This window comes from Typopeltis vanoorti, chromosome 17 (genome assembly GCF_054136105.1).
Source record: "Typopeltis vanoorti isolate ZY-2024b chromosome 17, IOZ_Tvanoo_1.0, whole genome shotgun sequence".
NCBI lineage: Eukaryota > Metazoa > Arthropoda > Arachnida > Uropygi > Thelyphonidae > Typopeltis > Typopeltis vanoorti.
Window position 1 is genome coordinate 61,024,177 of NC_143565.1, and position 21,729 is coordinate 61,045,905.

The 21,729-nt window shown below is 37.0% G+C and overlaps 1 protein-coding gene across 3 annotated transcripts in view; it reads left to right on the plus strand.

Annotated features, from left to right (window-relative positions):
* Positions 1-21,729, plus strand: part of LOC150097438 (uncharacterized) — an 857,342-nt gene that overhangs the window by 165,862 nt on the left and 669,751 nt on the right. For all 3 annotated transcript variants that reach the window (XM_090406999.1, XM_090407000.1, XM_090407001.1), the window contains exons 5-6: positions 6,288-6,377; positions 16,864-16,984. In XM_090406999.1, coding sequence (XP_090263125.1) covers positions 6,288-6,377; positions 16,864-16,984 — 211 coding nt within the window. The remainder of the gene's footprint in view (positions 1-6,287; positions 6,378-16,863; positions 16,985-21,729) is intronic.

The following is a 21,729-nucleotide window of genomic DNA, read 5'->3' on the forward strand; positions in this document are numbered from 1 at the left end:
ATACTATCAACAAGATTTACTCAAAATAACCACCATTAGCATCGATCACAGCTTCAATTCTGCTTCGGAACCTCGAACAAGCTGATGCTACAGTCTCCCTGGGAAGGGCCGCAAAAACTGTTTTAATTTTATCCATTAACTGGGCTTTTGTATTACTGGAAGTGCGATTGGTGTCTTTTTCAACTGCGCCCCATACAAAATAATCCATGGGGTTAAGGTCTGGGGAGTTTGGAGGCCAAACATTTGGACTGGTGAAGTCGTAGAAATTTTCAGACAACCATTTTTGACTTTTCCCAGAGGTGTGGCAAGGGGCCGAATCCTGCTGCCATACATACGGCCTACCATTGGCTACCCTTGTTATCCAGGGCTTGACTACAGTTAGCAACTCCACGAACAAAGCCCGAATTCCAATGCCAGGGTTCTTCAACACCTGTTCCTGCAGATTTGCGAGGAATTCTGCTGTACGAACGCAATCAGATCGTCTGCTAGGGATCTTTCTTCTTGCTACATCCTCGTAGTCACCATTGCAAGTCTCTAGTTCATGCCTGATTGTTTTTACTGTATTCAGGGAGCATTGGGCAGCAGTCGTAATATCCTTATTTTGATGGCGGGCACGAATCATCATGATACAAGTTATTCTCTTCCATGATTCAGGTGGGTTCCAGCTATCCATCCTTTCTGACATCTTGTATATGAATGAAGAAGGGTCCAAACTTTTAAATGAAGAGAAGTGTGTGTTAATACATGTAACTTACGGAAAAATATAATTAATTATAAATATGTCAAATTTATCCCGAACACCCTGTATATTGAAGGCAGAAACTCTGCACTGTTTCTCCTGCTGTGTTCTTTTCCTACCTTCCAAACAGCCAAATTCTTAGCAATCAGTAATGTTCTTTTCACTTCTGTGCAGTAGAAAAATACAGTAAAGCAACTTTTGCTTCAGTCCACCATTGTGCACCAATTACTGCTTTTGATGCTGTGCTAGAGTTAGTTTCATAGTGCAGGAAAGCTTATTTAATTACAATTTCAAAATGAAAGTAGCAGAAAGTATAATAGTTGTTCATTTTACAATCTTATATGCATTGAGGTAAGTTCATTTAGTCACTTCCATGACACAGGTAATGTAACTTTATTTCTCTTGTCAGTGTGACACCATAACAAATTGTCTTAATGTAAACAATGCCAGCATCTCAACATTTGACAGCTCATACAAAATTATAATTGACCTCTAACAACTAATTTTAATAAATTTATTTCACATCTAAGTCAATGACAAAAATACTATTTCAAAATACTTTGCTTCGTGTACTTTTTCTCCTTAAATGTGCCATTCATATGCTAATTGATCATGTCTCAGCTTTGGTTGAAATATAATTCACTACCCATTAATTTAAATTTACCATGCCAATATAAAAGTTCTTATGCAAAAGAAATATTTAGAATTTATATAAAAAAACATTTTTGTGTTAGTAATATATACAGTCTTCTAAATTGTGTAGGTGAAAATTCTGCTTTTGTAAATCATGCTTTTGTGCTATTCATTAAATGAATAGCACAAAATTATGTCAATTAGCATATGAATGGCACATATTAAATGTGCCATTCATATGCTAATTGATCATGTCTCAGCTTTGGTTGAAATATAATTCACTACCCATTTATTAATTTAAATTTACCATGCCAATATAAAAGTTCTTATGCAAAAGAAAGCATGAGATGATTTGTTGCATGCTACCCACTGGGCAAGTTTATTCAGTGTTCCACCCACTCACAGCTCTGTGAAAGAGAAATCTAGCTCTCAAGCTTTCGTAACTGCACACAAAGCTCAGCTTGCATGGATGCTCCCTTGTTCTTTCCCCAATTTTCTTATAATGAAAAATTCCATCGACTGATATTCTGTGACATCCTTTCAGAAATTTATGATCAACTATCATATCTTAGCATATGGTTGGTTCACAGCTTATAATTTGAACAAGGATATCAATATTTAGAATTTATATAAAAAACATTTTTGTGTTAGTAATATATAATATACAGTCTTGTAAATTGTGTAGGTGAAAATTCTGCTTTTGTAAATCATACTTTTGTGCTATTTATTTATATATGAGCTGTTGTAACAATGTAGTTATTATTATTATACGGGCACCTCCATGGAGTCCAAAGGCCTATTGCGGAAGATCCAGTCTATCCACACAATCTATCATACCTTTCCTTGAATTAATTAACAAAGCATGCACAATTGACTCTGGTAACCCATTCCACTCATTCACAACTCTCCCATTCCACTCATTCTCAAAAAATCTAGTCCTCGCATCCCTACTAACCACACCTTTATTCAACTTCCAGGGGACCCCTTGGTCTGACCCTTCTAACCAAGTACTGAAACATTTCCCCTGCAACAATCCCATAAAACCCTTTAAGTAACTGAAATGTTTCTACATCTCCCTCTTTTTCTCCTATCAGCCAACTTTTGCAATACACATCCTCAATCTATCCTCATAGGAAACATTCCACAAGCTACTCATCTTGGTCACTTGTTTCTGAATCCCCAAGAAACCCAGGGGACCAGACATGAGCATAGTAATCCAGATGTGGGCATAACAAGACCTTATAAAGAGGAATAACAACTTCCTTATCTCTACTTGTTAATGTGGTCTTCAATAGCCAAGTAATCTTATTGACTACCATAACAACCTTAGCAATATGTCCTCTAAACTTTAACTCCCTATCTACCACCACCCTTAAATCTCTAGCTTCATTTATTTCCTGGAGTATAGTGTATCTTTGTGATACACGGCTTGTAATCTATTTATCCCAAAATGTATAACTTTACAATTCTCCACATCAAACTGACATCTGTTATCTTTTGCCCACTCTGACAGTCTACTTAAATCATTATGCAAGTTCTCCACATTGCCTTGATTAACTATTATTCTACCTAGTTTCGCTTCATCAGCAAAGAACTGAATATTTTCTTTCAGATTATTTCCTGTATCATTTATGTATAAATTAAACAGCAATGGCTCAGCACTGAACCTTGCGGTACACCACTAGTCACCTGTCCTTGATTCTGCCCTTCCATATACCTCTTTTTGATATCTGTTCAGTAGCCACCCTTAACCCACTTAACCAGTGTCACATCCATCCCCATTTGTTCTAATTTGCACAACAGAGCTTCATGTAGTATTCGGTTAAATGCCTTTGCAAAATCTAGCAAAATTATCGTGTAGCCATTTCCTTTATCTCCAACTCAGCTGTTACTTGATATAAAAAGTTAGTAAATTTCTAAGGCATAATGACTTCACAAAGCCATGTTGACCCTCATACAGTATTATATTTTTATCTACCCATTCTTGAATTCTCTTTTTGAACAATTTTTTCTTTGTTCAAAAAGAAAAAATTGTTTTCTTTTTGAATGTTTTCTTTATCGCTGTACCTGAGATACTGATTGGTCTATAATTTATTGCTGCAGTCTTAGAATCTCCTTTATGCAAAGGAATAATTTTGCCCTCTTTCAACTCCCTTGGAACTCTACCAGAGCTGAGACTTAAAGAACCTCATCAAAGACATCGCGAGTTCCCTTGCACGTTCTCACAAAACCCTAGCTGATATCCCGTCTAATCCCACATTAGTGCCTGTCACATGGGTAAAAGCAGTAACCTCACTAGGATGATATACCCTTGCAAAGTGGTCACTCAGTAACCAAACTATTTTATCTGCTTCTCTTTCCTCATGACCATCATCACTTATTAAGGTTGATATTCCATAATCATTCTTTCTTTTACTTGTCTCGTAATGAAAAACTCTTTGGTGTTTCCTTTAGCCTGCTTGGCTAGATTCTTCTCTTAATCTGATTTTGCTTTCCTTGCAATGCTGGTCTCCTTTTTTCCGTGAGCCTTATACTTAATGAGTTTGCTGGTCACCTTTCTCTTTGTGTGTGCTCCATAGCATTTTCTTCTTCTGCAACTCATGCTTAGTGATATTACTCATCCATCTAACTCCTACCTCATTAACCCTTACCCTAGGTATACAATTTAATACTGTTCCTCTAGATGGCCCTTAACTATATCCCATACACTGCTAACATCCTTACCCTGCTGTGTTTTATACCATGACAGTTTCTTAAGCTTCTCACAATCACCTGTCTTGTAGTTCCTGCCTTGTAGTTCCACCTGTACCCCTTCTTGACAGAATATTCCTTACGTTGTTCAGTCTTCCAAGTAAAGACCACATGGTCACTTTCACCAATTGGAGGCAATCTGGTCATCTTTGTTATGGATAACTCTTCTGATCCTATGACCAGGTCCAATACCCTTGCACCCTAGTCCCCTCCATCACATGCTGCCATAAGTAATTATCTTTTAGTAGGTGTATAAATTCTGTTACCTTACTGCTATGTGATCTTTCTTCCTTCGTTTATATCTCCATAGTTGAAGTCCCTCCATAATAATCACTTGACCTGTACTCATTCTTATTTGGCGATGCATGTCTTCCAGATCATTCCGGAACTCCCTGGTCTATAGCAATAACAAACTGTATATAACCCTTCCTCCCCATCATCCTTTCTTCTCTATCTTTTCTGAAAATATTAAACCTTTCACATTCAGTCCCTATAACTACATCATCTGCTGTTAGCCAAGTCTCACTAATGCTTATAACTTTTGGCAAGGTTGCACTAATCAATGCCAAAAACTCCTCCCTCTTGTTCCTGATACTTATGGCATTAGTATATAGCAACTGTAGCATCCCTTTAGACTTCTATGCACCTTTATTTCCTGAATTGACTACCTATTCAATATTTTTTGCTTGAGAGACTAGATTCTGCACTTGGTCATTCTCACACTCATTTGCCTCATGGGTGCCTTTACACAGACTCACCTGCTTCCACCCTAATTGCTTGAATTTTCCTGAATTTGTGCTTCAGCATGCTTGGTGAACAAAGCTCTTTCTAGACACCTAACACCAAAACCATTTAGACGCAGTCCAGCACTCTACACAAATCCTTCTTTCCATCAAATACAGACCACAGATCCACATATCCTATATCATTCTTTCTGCACGACCTTCATTTAGTCTCGTTAGCTAGCCAATGCCCTCCTCAGTTCACCACTATCATAGTGTGTTAGGAGACTTGCAATCTTCATCTTCTTGCTCTTCAGTTTTGCTTCTTCTAACAACTCCTTTACATCCTCCCTCATAGAATATTTTTTGCCTCTCAAATCATTTGTACCAACCAAGAGAATCATTTCCTTTGACTTACCTTTTTGCATCCAGATCACGTGGCTAATATTGTGAATTTTTGCACCTGGGAATCAGGATTTTGTCACACTTTCATTATGCACTCCCCTGATCATTGAATCTCCATACATAATTTTCTCCTTAACTTGTTTTTCTTGTTTGTTTGGTCAGTCTTTATTATGCCTAATACCTGTTTCTTTCTCTTTTCAGCCCGCTAATCTCTTGCAGCTTCTGCAGTTTTTAATTTCGTCTTTGTCTTATGAAGGATAACATTTAAGTATGCATTTTCTTTATTTATATCAATTTTGTTCTCTGTTTCCATGGCCGCACATTCGACATTAATAACATTTTCTGTCTTACCGTCAGTATTTGTGTCACCTAACAGACAGTCACCTTTGAAACACTTAATACATACTCTCTCTCTCCAGTTTCAATTTCCTCCTAATAATATAATTTCTTGAATATATATCTTCCGTTTTTCTCAATGAATACTTTTCTTACACACTGCACTGAATAAAATCCCACAAATTCAAATTGCCGGACAACATTGTCTTTGTTGCAATTGTTCATCACATTGGTGACATGCCAACAATATCACAATAAAAATGTTATAAATACACTAAATATTCTAAAAACATGAAAATCTATACTAATACACTATAATACACTAATGTTCTAATGAAAAAATACAATAAAACAGATAAAAATCACCAATTTTACACAAATGCTAAATTACATGACCATTCACAAGTTTTTAATTAACACACCAACTCTCATTTTTGTGTACATAAATGTATTAAGTGTCTCTAATAATAATAGTTGCAGTGGAAGAAGATTCTGCCATCTTTGAAGTATAAGAAATGCATATATTTGTGTTGCATATATATATATACCTTCTTAATTACTAGTTATGTGATCACATTTTAAATCACAAAATACAGTTATGGGATTTAAAATGTGAAAATAAAATATTTCATTAATTGGACTTTGCTGATTAGTCATATTGTATATAATAAATTTTTTGGTTCATTTTGTTACCAAATAAGGTTGCCAGAAGGAGTCACTCAACTTATTAATCTTGAAGAGCTATACCTGAATGATACCTTTTTAGAATATCTTCCAGCAAATTTTGGCAGGTTAGTTGATTTCATTCTTAAAAATTTTGCAAATTATCTATATAATAATATTCCTGGTTATCAATACATGGCATAGCTCATCCAAAAAATTGTGCATAAACATACACATATCAATTCTAGGGATGCAATGTAAAGGATCTGGAAGTATACCTGGTTTCTCTAACCATCATTATTTCCCATTTATTCAGTTTCTTAACACTTTAAATTTTCCCAATTGCTTAGAACAACTTCGTCAGCAATTTTAAAACTACTGGGCAGTGGTCACACATGGTCTTTTAAATATTAATGTCTACAGTGAGTAGTAGTAGTATACATTACTCGATGCTTCAACTTTTTAATATATCAGACCCTCACACAAAAGGTTGCAAGATTTATTACACATTGGTGCAATGTAGGGGTAACTTACTACTATATGGAGCTTCCACCATGTCAATCTTCAAGGTATCTCTTATCATTATGAATTGTATATGTGTGTGTGTGTGTGTGTGTGTACACACACACACACACACACTGCTTGGAATGAAGTCAACAGACACCGTAGTGTGATGAACAAAAAACCTACCTTAATAAGATTTAGGACCTTCTTTTGCTGTGTTGACTGCAGCAATACTACGGGGTATACTTTTCACAAGTATATGATATTGATCAATGGGAATTTTTGACCATTCTATTTGTGGGCATGTAATGAGATCCTGAACTGTTGTGGGGCAGATGTCCCTTGACCTCACCTGATGCTACAGTTCATCCCACAGATGTTCAATAGGGTTGAAATCAGGGCTTTGTGGAGGCCAGTCAAATGTGCTGACGTTAATATCCACAAATCACAGTTACAGCAGCAGACTTTTGACACAGTGCATTGTTTTGCAGAAGGAGACAATGTCCAGTTCCATAGATATGCCACAAAGTAGGACTCATTGCATTGTCCAGAATGTTCAGATATCGCTCAGAGTTCAGTGTTAGTGGCACCAGAAGTAGAGGCCTGAGGCCAAATCAGGGAGAAACAGAACCATCATACTGCCATCTCCGAATTTAATATTTGGGGTTACACACTCTGGTAAGAGATGTTTGCGTGGTGCTGGGCATCCCTCACACCCATCCATTTTCTCAATAGAAGGTGCAGCGTGATTTGTCACTCCATAACTTTCCAATCTTCCATATCCCGCTGTATATGCTGTTTGCACCACTGAAGGCGATGTTGCATGTTGGTTTGGGCAATGTGGACTTGTATACATGGGTGGTCTGAAAAGTTCTCGGCCTAACAATGAAAAAACGAATTTATAATTTCAAAATTATTTTTATTTTTCGACATAATCTCATGTTAGTGAGACCCTTCCCATAATGCATAGCATTATACGAGGGTGGTCTGAAAGAGTACCAAGGAGAGTGTTAGAAATTATATCAGGATTGTGGAATACTGATTATGAAGACAGATTGAGAATTTGGAGACTGCAGACACTAGCAAACAGGAGAAAGAGGGGGTAATATGATTGAGACTTACAAACATCTGAAAGGATCATACAAGATTTCAGTTGATGGAATTTTTCAATTTATGGATGGTGGAGAAAGAACAAGAGGCATCCCTGGAAGCTGAGAATGAAGGCCGCCAAGAAGGGTGTAAGGGCTAGATTTTTCTCTCAGAGAGTGGTGCATGATTGGAATGGATTGCTATTGGATGTTGTGAGTGCAAGCAGTATGAATGAATTCAAGAATAAGTATGATAGGTGGTATGTGTGTAGTATGTGGCTTCCCTAGATGAGTCTCTGACTCCCTGGAGTCAGGCTGTTCAATTTAAATAATAATAATATTTAAATTGAACAGCATGCAGACTCTTGGGTTGATTCCATAGAAAGCAACCTCCGATTTATCTGATTACTAGAATTTCTCTGTGGTCACTGGGCATCCACAGATACTGTATGGTTACTCCGATGCTTGGTGGTGTGCCACATCAGGCCTTGCCATGTAGTCCTGTGGTATGCTTTTCTGGAGGCTTCAACTCTCTGACGATCAGTCACTCCACACACGCACACACCATCAATCTTATTGACGGTGTACTCCTTCCTCTTTTTCCAGGAACTTCACCTTCTGTTATTGCTCTGAGAAGTCCTCATTCCATTATCTCAATGTGTCCAAAAATATTTTAACTTTGGAAGTTTTTACACTTGGTTATAGTATAAATTAAAGATACCAAGAAATTATATACTAGGTTTAACCCTTTATCCAAGTGTAAGCAAACAAAGTTTGTGCCTGAAGTATTTTCAGGGCTGGGACAACTCATTTATAGAAGCTAATGACTTCCCATCACTTTCCTTAGTATCCCATAATGCAAAGCACATATGCATGCAGACTGGATCACACTGACGAGACCTCAATAAAGTTCGAAACCGACCTTTCCATAATGCATAGCACTATACGAGGGTGGTCTGAAAAGTTTGGCCTAACAATGAAAAAACGAATTTATAATTTCAAAATTAATTTTGTTTTTCAACATAATCTCCCTTAAGACTAATTCATTTATTCCAGCAATGCTCTGGCACTATTATCCTGTTCCTGTAGTGGTTCTCAGTAAGATCTGCAAAATACCCCTCTACTGTAATCACCTCTTGATTTGAAGAAAAACGCTTACCAGCGAGGAAGAATTTTAGTTTTCAGAAGAGATTGAAGTCAGAGTGAACCAAATCTGCTGAATATGGTGGAAGTTCCAACAATTCATAGTACAGATCCCTTAATTTTCCCATTGCCAAAACACCTTTATGGGCAGGTACATTGTCCTGATGAAAGATGATTTTTTCTTCTACAAATAGTATCTTTTCTCACAAATTTTTTTGTCTAGTCTGGTTAAAAGATCGGAATAATATTCTCCGGTTATTGTTTTGCCCTTTTCAAGATGACTAATAAACAAAATGTCTTTGGCATCCCTAAACATTGATGCCATGGCCTTTCCTGCTGATGGAACCGACTTTGTCTTCTTTGGTGCTGAACAATGGGCTTCTGTCTACTGTTTTGACTGCTGTTTGGATTCTGGTGTGTAATGGTGAATCCAAGTCTCATCCTTATAATAAATCAATGCACGAAATCAGTTTTATTCTTATTAAAACGCTCCAAGTACTGTTCACAGATTTTCATGCAAGTACATTTTGATCTGCTGTGAGCAAGCACAGCACCCATCTTGCGCAAAGCTTTTTCATTTGCAATTCTTCATGCAAATGCCTATAGTCTCGGAAATAACTGCATGCAAATGCCATACTTCCCGGAAACAAGAAGTCCCGTATGTTGATCGGTGAAGTCACCCAGCCTGAGACCAATGGGTGAGACGATAAGAGAAATTCAAACTCAGAAAGGTGGCGCTCTAGGGGAGCGTATAAAACCCGCGACACGGAAGTAAATCACCCCGTTTTTTCTTGTTCCGTGTCGCGGGTTTTATACGCTCATTGACGGCCTACGGTTGATCTTGCCGAAATCTGCTGCGGTGTCATGCCGGAACTTTTCGCAGTTCAGCTCCCATTTTTGAGGGCTGACTTACGAAAAGTTCCTGCATGACACCGCAGCAGATTTCGGCAAGATCAACCGTAGGCCGTCAATGAGAAGGTCATCGACGTGAAACCTTAGCAGAGAGAGAGTGCCCAGCTCAGGCGAGTACGTGTAACCCACGTGACGATAAGATCGAGACAACCAGAATCGTAACAAAGAAGGAAGGACGGAAGAAAACCGATAAAGAATAGATAAGTACTCTCACTTGTTCTAGCCCCTTTTGAGAATTGACTAACAGTGTTAAGAGAATGCATCTTAAAATTTGTAATGGAAGAAAGAGTGAAGAACTAAGATTTATGTAAATGACTATGCTTTTGAAATGAACTTTAAGAACTTTCAGTTAGATAGAGATTCTGTCGTAATTAATCCGAGAGAGATTATTTATGTGCTAAAATGCCTAAATGTCCAATTGAACTGCAATTAAGAATGTATTATATGTTGAGTTATTGAATTTGCTAACATTTTGAAGTCAATGCATAATGGTTTTAAGAGTGAGAGAGTGAAAGAATAGTAGAAGCTTAAATTAGATATTATAACTACTTTAACTTGTATGGCATTATATAATGAGTTTAATAAATATTTTGATTCCTTACTTATGTGTTTCTGATCATGATGACTGACCCTTCATAAAACATCGAACCTGTGATCGTGTGTATGTGCGGGGATACCCCAATTGAAAATAGTAGGGCACGACTGCAAATAAAATAAGCCAGAGAACCCAAGGCTTCTAAGAATTCAATTAACATTAGTAGTGGCACCTGATATTCTATGATTACCCTAAAGGCTGAGTTTATCTCTAACCTTAAGGCCCAGGCTGGCACAGATAAAAAATAAATTTTGCCTGAGTGACCAGGATAACTCATGGAATTCAGGGAACAGGTAATTTCTGGTGGCCCTTAAAAGGTTAAATTACGTAAGAAAAGGTATAAGAGAAGCGAGACATAACGTTAAGATTAATATTAATGAAGATCACATAACAATGGCGCAACCGACTTAACAAAGAGGTACATGCAATAGAATTTGATATAGCAGCTGAAGTAGGAAAGGATAAAGTTAAATATATTGCCTCGAATCAGAGATATACGACACAACAATACTAAACAAGTAAACTAAGAAAGTAAACATCTTTGACTAACTCCTTTTCTAACCTGAAGCCAATCAGTCAATCCAACACCTGTTCTTCTTGTTCCCTGTACAAGTTGGCTATCAACCTGATAGTGTGTTGAGGAAAACCCATTCTTTTCATTACTTCCTGTAGATTCAAATGCTGAACACAGTCAAAAACTTTAGGGTAGTCTAAGAAACATATTACAAGAGGGAGTCTGAATTCTTTATATTTTTCTGTGGTCTGTCAAAGGATAAGGTAAAGGATCTGATCTCTGGTGCCCTTACCTTTCCTGAAATCTGCTTGTTCGTCGTGCATCTCTGCCTCAACTTTGGCCTCAATCCTATTTAGCACGATATTCAATAAATTTTGTTTGCATGGGATATTAATCTAATAGTTCTATAGTTCTTGCATGCCTTCATATCTCCCTTCTTATGTAGTGGTATGAAAACTGACTTTTTCCAGTCTCTAGACCATGATCCTGTCTCCTATATATCCTTGTAATCGATCTGTGAATGGGATTCCATCTGCACCTGGGGCCTTACCTGTTAAGCTGCTTAACTGCTCTTTCAACTTCAGGCCTAAGTGGGGAGGAGGTTCCAAATCATAATTTTCCTGGTAAGATGGGCTCTTCCAAATTTTCTTCATCCAATCTATTGTACAGTTTCTCACAGTATTCTTTCCATCTGTTTTTGATTTCCAATTCTTCTGTTAGTAATACTCCATTCCTGTCTTTGATGACATTCAGTTTGGGCTTAAACTTATGCTTTAGATCACAAACTAAATAAAACATTGTTTTATAATTGTGCCTACTCATCTGGAACTTTATCTCTTCACGTTTATTAGTATAGAACTTTTCCTTGTCCTGCTTGATAGCTCTTCTGATCTCTCTCTATGTAATCTCTTATATTCTTCAGTCCCTGTGTCTCTTTGTTTTTCCAACTGCCTTCTTTTGATTAGTTCTCATGTTGAATCTGATATTTGTGGGTCTTCTTGTTGGGTCAAGATACTGCTTGCTGTATCCTGTATTATCACCTTGACTCCTTCCCAAAGCATTTCTGGTGAATTCTTCTCAGTGGTCTCCAAAAAATCCAACCAAGTTGATGTTTCTTCTGTGAATTCACTAGGAATTACTATAACATCCAATCTAGTGGGATGTGCCTGACTTGGAAGTTTTCAGAGTCTTAGTCTTACTTTGCCTCTAACTAGCAGTGTGCTCCAGGACAAGTATGCACATCAGAGATGCTTGTCTTCCACTGGTGGAGAGCCAGGATGTAATCATTCTGGTGCCTTGACCTATCTATGTTAGATATCCAAGTATAGGTCTGTCGTGGGTGTTTTTGGAAGCAGGTATTGGTAATAACTAATCTGTTAGCATGGGAGAATTCCAACATTCTTTCACCAATGATGTTATGTTCACCCAGATGAAACATGCCACACTCTGTCCTAACTCTCATACTCTTTCCCACTTTTGCATTCAAGTCCCCTAAGATGTAGAGTAAGTCTCTTCTTGGTAGGCAGTCCAAAACAGTAAGTTTTTATAGAATTCCTCAATATGTTCTTCAGGCTTATCCATGAGGGGTGCATAAACTACCACCATTGATACATTGCTAGGATGAGCCTTAAGTCTAATAGAAAGTATCCTATCATTAACAGGATTATAACCAAGAACGCTTCTTTCGTGAGCTGTCATCAGTATCATATCACAGCTACCCATATGCTTTTAGTCACCACCTAAGTAAACAACTAGCTTACCATCCTGACTTTTGAAGTGAGTTTCTCCATTCCATCTGGACTCTGTAATTCCTAGGATGTCAATTTTATACCTATCCATCTCTTTACGGACAATCTCAAGAGTACCCATCTGTAGACTGAACATTCCATGTGCCTATGTAAAATTCCCTTCTAAGATTAATCCTATACCTTCTGTGTTGCTCATTCACAATATCACTGACGTGTTTTGGAGACTGTAATATACTTCTCGAACAGGACCCTCTGCCTAAGCCCTGAGCATGGTTCTGATTATTCTGCATGACAACTGATGCAGCATGAGATGTATTATAAGGCATAACAATATTGGCATTTTGGAGTAAAGTCACTGCAAGAAGAAAGTGGTAGGATTACAGAGGCCCTTTTCACATAAGGTGAGATGAAAATGCAAAAATTCCCTAGCCCTCAAATACTCTAATAGCATTGGGGAGAAGAAGCAAGAAGAGAAGGAAGAGAAAAAAAGGGGAGGGAACAGTCTACTGATAAAATAACTGAGGTATATTACATGAAGTAAGGCATGGTCCAGCATCAGGTGCCTTGGGTTTGCCAAGCCCATACTCCCTAAAGTGAGCCTTTGAGAATTTGATGTAGTTAAATTCCAGGAATTACAGGAATTACAATTCCACCTTGTAATTCCTGATGTTAAATGTTAATCCAAGAACATCAGGAATTACAAGAATTTGACTCTAATAATGATTCTAATCTTATTAATTGCTGTTGAATTTGCCAGTTTGGACAGAGAGGCAAATTCAACAGTAATTTATATTTGGTGGGTGGCAGAAAAGACAGTTTCTCAACTGATTTGAAGATGATACATATATTATACTTGTGAAGAACCCATGTTGTTTGCTCTGATGTTCCTTTAGGTATGGAAACTCTTTCTCTCAACCAGACTACAGCCTGATATAGAGAGCCTCTCATATATATATCATGAGTCTCTTTCATAATATGTCAGTTTTCTAGATAGCAGTTTGGTTTTGCCCATTAGTAGTCGTGGTAATTTTTACGTAATTCTTCCAACAGAAAAGAATCAGGATACCTGGTGTGAGTTCTGTGTATATGAGTTTTGATATTGCCTGTTTTTTACGATGGCGTGAGGATGAGGGAATATATTTGCCAGTAAAGAAGTTTTTTAATTAACCAAAATTTTAATACTATCTGTAAAAATACGAACTGGCAAAGAAGTAAGAAAGGGAAGTGTTGTTAGATTTACATTCACTCCTGTATCTAGTAATCAGAGTACATCTAATTTATTTGACACAGAAATCATAGAATTTTGTCTCTGAGTGGGACAGAATTGCGAAGATATCATCCACTTACTGAAGCCAGGTATGAGGTTGAGAAAATCATACTATAGAGCCAACTTCCAGATGTTCTATAAAACAGTCAAGCAAAGCTTGTATTCATGAATCTCTCTCTCTTCAACCATTTTCAGTCCACTGCTGGACGAAGTCCTCCTCCAGTTCTTTCCATCTCTCTCTCTCTGTTCCTAGCTATGGATGACCACTCATTTCCCACAAATTTCGACAGTTCGTCACCCATCTTCTTTTAGTACATCCTCAGCCTCATTTTCCTCCCTTTGGAATCCGCTTCATTAGCATGGTGGTCCATCGCTCGTCTACTCTTCTGGATAGATGTCAGGCCTATTTCCATTTTAGTCTCTTGTGGTAAAGAATGATGTCTGTGATACGAGTCTGACTCCTTATCCAGGTGTTCAGTTTCTTATCTTTTAATGTGATGCCTAGCATCAGTCTCTCCATTTTTCTTTGAGTTGTTACTAGTTTATTTGTCAGTGCTTTTGTCAGAGTCCACATTTTGCAACCATATGAGATGACTGGAAGTATACATTGGTTAAATGTCTTCCTTTTTAAGCAGAGTGGGACATCACTATCTTGAAAAATGCTCTTCAGTTTTCCAAATGCACTCCAGGCAAGTTGAACTCTTCTATTTGTTTCCTTTGGGAAGCCATTGTTTAGATCAGTGAGATGACCTAAGTATGTGTATGAAGAGACTGTTTCTAAGAAATAGTTTTCTATTATTATATTTTTTGGTGATACAAAATTGTTAAACATGAATTCAGTTTTTCTCTCTATTTATATTTAGACCAACTTTTCTGCATTCATTATACAGATCTTATATCATTTCCTTAAGATCTTCTGGACTATTTGCAAAAATGATATCATCTGCATATCTTAGGTGTGTTAAGTTTTTTGTTATTAACCGTTATGCCAAGGTTTGTCCAGTTCACGTTATTTCTTGAAGGACTGCTGGGATGATTTTGGGTGATAGTCACTTTGTCGGACACTTTTTCAATTGGTATTTTATTGTTACTTTTGTGGAGTTGGATTGTTGCTGTTGCACTGTGGTATATTTCTTGAAGGAGATCTATATATGAGGTGTGACAATTTACTTCCCAGAACAGCCATGTACTGTTGCCCATGTGGCAACGATTTGGTTGGAGTCACGTGAGTAATCATGTTTGTACATCTTTTAACTAATGCATGCGTAAACCTCAAGCTGGTAGTCATTTGCTAGTTGGCTATTGAAAAATAACAACACAGATTTGTGTGTAAACTTTGGCGTAAAAATGTGTGATCGAAATTTGGAGCAGCATCTTGACATCAAATTTTGTTTGAAAATTGGCAAAACTGCTACTGAAACGTTAGGGCTGTTGAAAGTGGCGTATGGTGTGGATGCTCTGAAAAAGTAAAGTGTTTTTGAGCAGCATAAGTGATTCAAGATGGGTGAGAAGATGTGAACAATGACCCCAGAAGTGGGCAGCCAAAAACAAAATGCAGATTTGAACAGAGTGCAAGATTTGGTACAGTCTGACAATAATTAGGTGTGCAATTAATGGCTGATGAATTGAGAAACGGTAAGGGCAATTTTAACTGAAGAATTGCGTATGCAGAAGATTTCGGTGAACTTTGTCTTCGAATCTTGACAGATGAACAGAAGCAGTGGCATGTTCTGCCCAAAAAAATCGATTACTGAATTAAGTCATCCTGCTCATTCATCTGACTTAAATTCAGGATTCTGAATTCTGGAAAAAGAGTTCCAAGCCTGTTTCCAAAAATGGAAACACCATCTAAACCAGTATATAAATGCACGAGCACAAGGGGACAACTTCCAAGGTAACAGTAGCCACTTTATAGTTCTGGACGTTTTTACAGGTGCATTCTGGGAATTAAATTATCACATCTCATATTCTCCAGGAACACTTTGATTCAAAAGTGCCTTGAACATTGCATTGGTTTTGATACAATCAGATGATTTTTCATAATCAGTAAAGGCTAATCAGAGAGGCAATTAGTATTCTGCTTTTTCTGTTATATCTAATCTTTATTGCTACTTTTGTGGAGTTGGATTGTTGCTGTTGCAGTGTGTTATATTTCTTGGAGGAGATCTAGGTGTGTTTCACTGCATGAATATGATCAATTGTGCTAAATCCTGTACGGAATCCTGCTTGTTCAACTGGTTTATTTGAGTGTAAAAGAGTGGTTAATCTATTTGTAATTACTTTTGTGAGAATTTTGTACAGATTAGAGAGAATACTGATTGGTGTATATTTCTTGACTTCTTTATTTCCTTTTTTTTAAAATAATAACAGAGTAGCATTTTCCCAGTTTTCTGGTATCTTTCTCTCTTCTCGTTATTCATGAATAACTGTTCATAATTTTTGTAATGATAAATAAGTTATATAATTTTCTATTTGAATTATAAAAAACTGACAATTATTTCCCTTGAACTCTAGTGTATTCTCCCGTTTACTCAGCTGCAACCAAGACGAGCACGTAAACAAAGTGTGGGACTTAGGTCTTTATGTTAGGACTTATGGGACTTATATATATAGGACCTTTACTGACAATATAAGTCCGATTCTTTGTTCATTCAGTATCCCATTGGATCCTTACCAACATGCTGGTTAGCTCACTGTAAGAATAAATACATTGTTTCAGATACCAAAAAGATACTTTTCAAAGTATTAATGAAATATGAATTTTTTTTTTTTTACTTACTATTTAATCAGAATTATATATTTCTGAAGAAACTTTCCCTTTTTAAAATTTTGTACTGTTTTAGATTATCTCATCTAAGGATTTTGGAATTAAGAGAAAATCATTTAAAGGCTCTTCCCAAGTCCATGGTGAGACTTACAGAACTAAATAGGCTCGATATAGGTCAAAACGATTTTGTAGATTTGGTAAGTTTACAATTTGTAAATTGCAAATATATTATTATGATATTATATACATCATCATCATCAAATTCCTGACATGTATCCTCAAGGGGTGTACAGGATATAATAGTACTACATGAAAAATTTACATCATTACAAACTTCCTATCTACAATTTTCCTCCAAATCAGTCTGATACTTGTCAAGACTCCAATATTATCATTATCAGATCTTATATTTCTATCATCTAAGGCACATTGTACCATATCAATCCACCTATATCTTGGTCTTCCTCTGGTTTCTTGGAAACCAAGAAATCCACCTATTTCTTGGTTTTCCTGCCAACCTGGCAGAGAACACTTGTTTTGCCAATCTTTCCTCGCCCATTTTGTTTAAGTGACCATACCACCTGAGATTAGCTCTGCTAATGCATTCCTGGATGCCGACAATGTCAAGTTCTTTCCTAATATCCTCGTTTTTAATATGATATTGCCATTGATGCTATCTGTTCATTCCTCTAATCTTTATCAGGACTCTCATATCTGCAGTCTCTAGTCTTTGGTCAAGTGTTTTACTTCTGACCCAGCTCTCAGATCCATAAGTTAAAATTGGTTTGAACACACTCTTGTATACAGCTAATTTAGTGTTCCGACTAATTTCTGTCTTACTCCTTATGAATTTATTCAACTGACTTCCTACCTTACCAGCTTTGTTGATTCTGTTGTCTATTTCCATATTTAATGTACCATATTCAGTAAAAATCTTGCCTAAGTAGCTGAAATGTTTTACTTGTTCCACAGGTTCCCCATTCACAACACAATTGACATTTTCAACAATTCTACCTGTCTTCATTGTCTTTGTCTTTTTAGTGCTGACCTTCATACCATATCTATTACAACAGTTATTCAATTTAGTCAGGGACTCTTGCAAACTTGTAGCAGATTTATTTAGAAGTATAACATCGTCCGCATAAAGCAAAGAGCTGACATTAACATCTCCAATTCTGATATCATGTTTAATTTCACTTTTCTTCATAATGTGATCCAAATAGATAATAAATAACAAAGGGGATAATGTACATACTTGTCTCACACCAGATTTAACATTAAACCATCTTCCTGTACATCCTTCAATTCTAACAGCTGACTTACAACTCAAATAATGACTAAGTATTGCTTGATATAATGCCCCATTGACACTCATAACTGTAGCCTATTGAATAGCTTCTCTCTTGGCACCTTGTCATATGCCTTTTCCAGATTGACGAAACTTAAATACAGATCTTCGTTATATTCCCATGCTTTCTCGACTATTTGTCGTAAAGTGAAGATCTGATCCTGACAGCCTCTATTTGGCCTAAATCCAGCTTGTTCTTCACCAAGCTTTTCTTCCACAATTCTTCTCAACTGTTTCTCCAGTTTCTTCCATAGATCTTGCCAGGAACACTCAGTAGGAAAATACCTTTGTAATTCTCATTCAGTTCAATAATCATCATTCAGTTTTATTTCCCTTTTTATATATGGGTACTATTAGAGCTCAACTCCAATCATCGGGAATTTGTCCCTCTGTCCAGGCTTAATGAACTATGCAGTGCAGCCACCGTAAGACTTTTATACCACCATATTTCAGCATTTCTGGTCGAATATCATCTACTCCTGCTGCCTTTCCACATTTCAAGCCTTTGATGGCTTTTTCTACTTCAAGTATGGGTATTCCTAACTGTATACCTGTTGAGTGTTTTTTACCACTGTGCTACCACTGCTTGTTTCATTTAGCAATTTTTCGAAGTAATTACTCCATAGTCAAGGATATCTTTTTCTCCTGTTTTCATGTCACCTTTATCATCTCTAACTCCTTTTACAGCCCTCTTTCCTCCATTTCTAAGCTTCTTCAACAACCTCCAGAATATTTTGCCACCTTCTTGATATTTATTTTTGATGTTCTTGCCTAAGTCCTCCCATGACTTCTGTTTAGCTAGTTTTACATAGTGTTTAGCTTTCTTACATTTGTCTCTGTATTCTCTAAGAGCGCAAGCTGACTTATTTGCCAGGAACTTTTGATATGCTTTCTTCTTTTCTTTCACTGCCTCTTTAACTTCCTGTGTCCACCATGCAGTTCTGATTTTTCTATCCTTGCAGACAACCTCACCACATGCTTCTCTGGCTGAATCAATCGGGGTTTTCTTCAAAGATTGCCACTGAATTTCCAAAGTTTGGTTCCTGTTCTCAAACTCTTTCATTTTTTCTTCAATAATCTTTGTGTATTTTAGTCTACAGTTCACATCTGAGAGCTGCTCAACTTTTATTCGCTTTAAAGCTTTCTTACATGTTATTCTTTTCAGTACGAAATTCAATTTTATCCTGCTCAAGACTAAATAGTGATCGCTTCCAATTTCAAATCCTCTGTACACTTTGGTGTCCTGCACAAGGGAGAAAACATCACTATCAACAATAACATAGTCAATGAGACTTTTCATATTCCTTGCCTCTTCTCTCCATGTGAATTTGTGCACATTTTTATGTTGGAACTTGGTGTTAGTAATAACCAGTCCATGTCCTGAGCAGAAATCCAACAGGTATTTGCCATTATTATTGGCTTTGCTCTTTTCTCCAAAGTTTCCCAAAATATTTTTGTGTCTCGCAATCATTTCCTAATCTGCTATTTAGATCCCCAACAAGGACCAACTTTTCCTTTTTCATTGTGTCAGTAGCTTTCTCTAGAGTCCCAAAAAATTCCTCTGCTTCTGCCTTAGTAGAAACTTCTATGGGACTATAGGCACAAATAAGTCTCATTGTCCAATTCCCCATTCTGATATTTGCCCACATTACTCTACTTGAGACTGCCTGCCATTCAAGAAGATTAGCCTCGTATTTTGTGTTGATTATTATGGCTACTCCTTCTTTTCCTTGATTGTCATTTCGTGAATATAACATTTTGTATTTTTTGCTCAGAAAGATCTCACCAGTTTTTGTCTTTTTTGTTTCAGTCACTACTATTATATCAATCTGATACTTATCTAATTCCTCAGCTAGCTCCATTTCTTTGCCATTCAGGCTTCTTATGTTGATAGTACCGATCTTTAACTCTGGTGATGTTGAGTTGGGGTGTGCTTTCAGATTTGTTATGATATTAATATATATTATGCATATTAAGTCTGTTCCTGTTTAATATTGTGATGGAGTTGGTGACAGAATAGGAGGTGAGATAAGACGTGCCTTGGATTATGTTGTATGCAGATGACATCGTGCTGTGTGCAGAATGAAGAGAAGTGGCAGCTAAACTGGAAAGTTTGAGGAAAGTACTGGAAGAGACTTTAGATACTTAGGTTCAACAATGAAAGAGGATGGTAAGGCTGAGAAGGAAGTGGGATGGAGGAACTGGAGAGAGATGGCTGGAGTTCTATGCGATAAGACTGTGGTAATCAATCTACAGGGCAGTAGTGACACCAGCTGTGATTTATGCTATGGAAACTGTGGCTCTGTAAAAAATATCATCAGCAGGATGGAGGTAGCGGAGATGAGAATGCTTAGGTGGATGTGCGGTGTGACCAGAAAGGATCGTCTAAGAAATGACTATGTAAGGGGAATGGCGAAAGTTACGAACTTAGGAGCAAAGATACAGGAGGTAAGGTTGAGATGGTTTGGTCATGTGATGACGAGGCAAGAAGAGTGTGTGGGAAGAAAGGTCATGCAGATGGATGTGCAGGGGAGGAGGAAGTGCAGATGGCCAAAGAAGAGATGGAGGGATGGTGGAGGAGGAGGACGTGAGGATGAATAACTTGGATGTGGCTACAGCCCAAGACAGGAGGTTGTGGAGGAGACTCACTACAAACAGCGACCCTACTTATGTGAGAAAAGCTGCAGAAGAAGCAGATTATGATATTTCTAGATAATTTGTTCATATTTTACCCAGCATAACAAAACCAAGGTTTGCATATGAAGCATTTTCATGTAAGCTATTTTTACATAGAGCATTGAAATTTTTTTTGCCTTTGTATCCTATAATGAAGATATACATGCCTTTCAACATAATTCTTAATGGATTTTTTACAACACTCAGAAAGGATTAAAACAGAATATAATACTTCCTATAATTCTTCATAATGTAATTCATATGAATCACATTATGAAGGAAAGTGGTATTAAACCTGATATCAAAATTGGAGATGTTAATGTCAGCTCTTTACTTTATGCAGATGATGTTATACTTCTAAATAAATCTGCTACAAGCCTGCAAGATTCCCTGACTAAATTGAATAACCGTTGTAATAGATACGGATGAAGGTCAGCATTAAAAAGGCAAAGACAATGAAAACAGGCAGAAAGATTGAAAATATCAACTGCATTGTGAATGGAGAACCTATAGAACATCATGTTGGAGGCTTCATGGATTCAACACTCAGAAAGGATTAAAACAGAATATAATACTTCCTATATTTCGTCTCAGTCACGGAGACTTCTTCAAGGATTACAAAAAAACTAATGTAACATAAACACAAATAACAAACAATACTAAGCCCAACCATGTGGGTGACACTAAAGTCCTAACTGAAAAATCCAACATGATGTCCTCACAGCACTTAAGCTTCTACACATGGAACCTATAGAACAAGTAAAACATTTCAGCTATTTAAGCACGATTTTTAGTGAAGATGGTAAATTAAATATGGAAATAGACAACAGAATCAACAAAGCTTGTATGGTAGGTAGTCAATTGAATAAATTTATATGGAATAAGAGAGAAATTAGTCAAAACACTAAATTAGCTGTA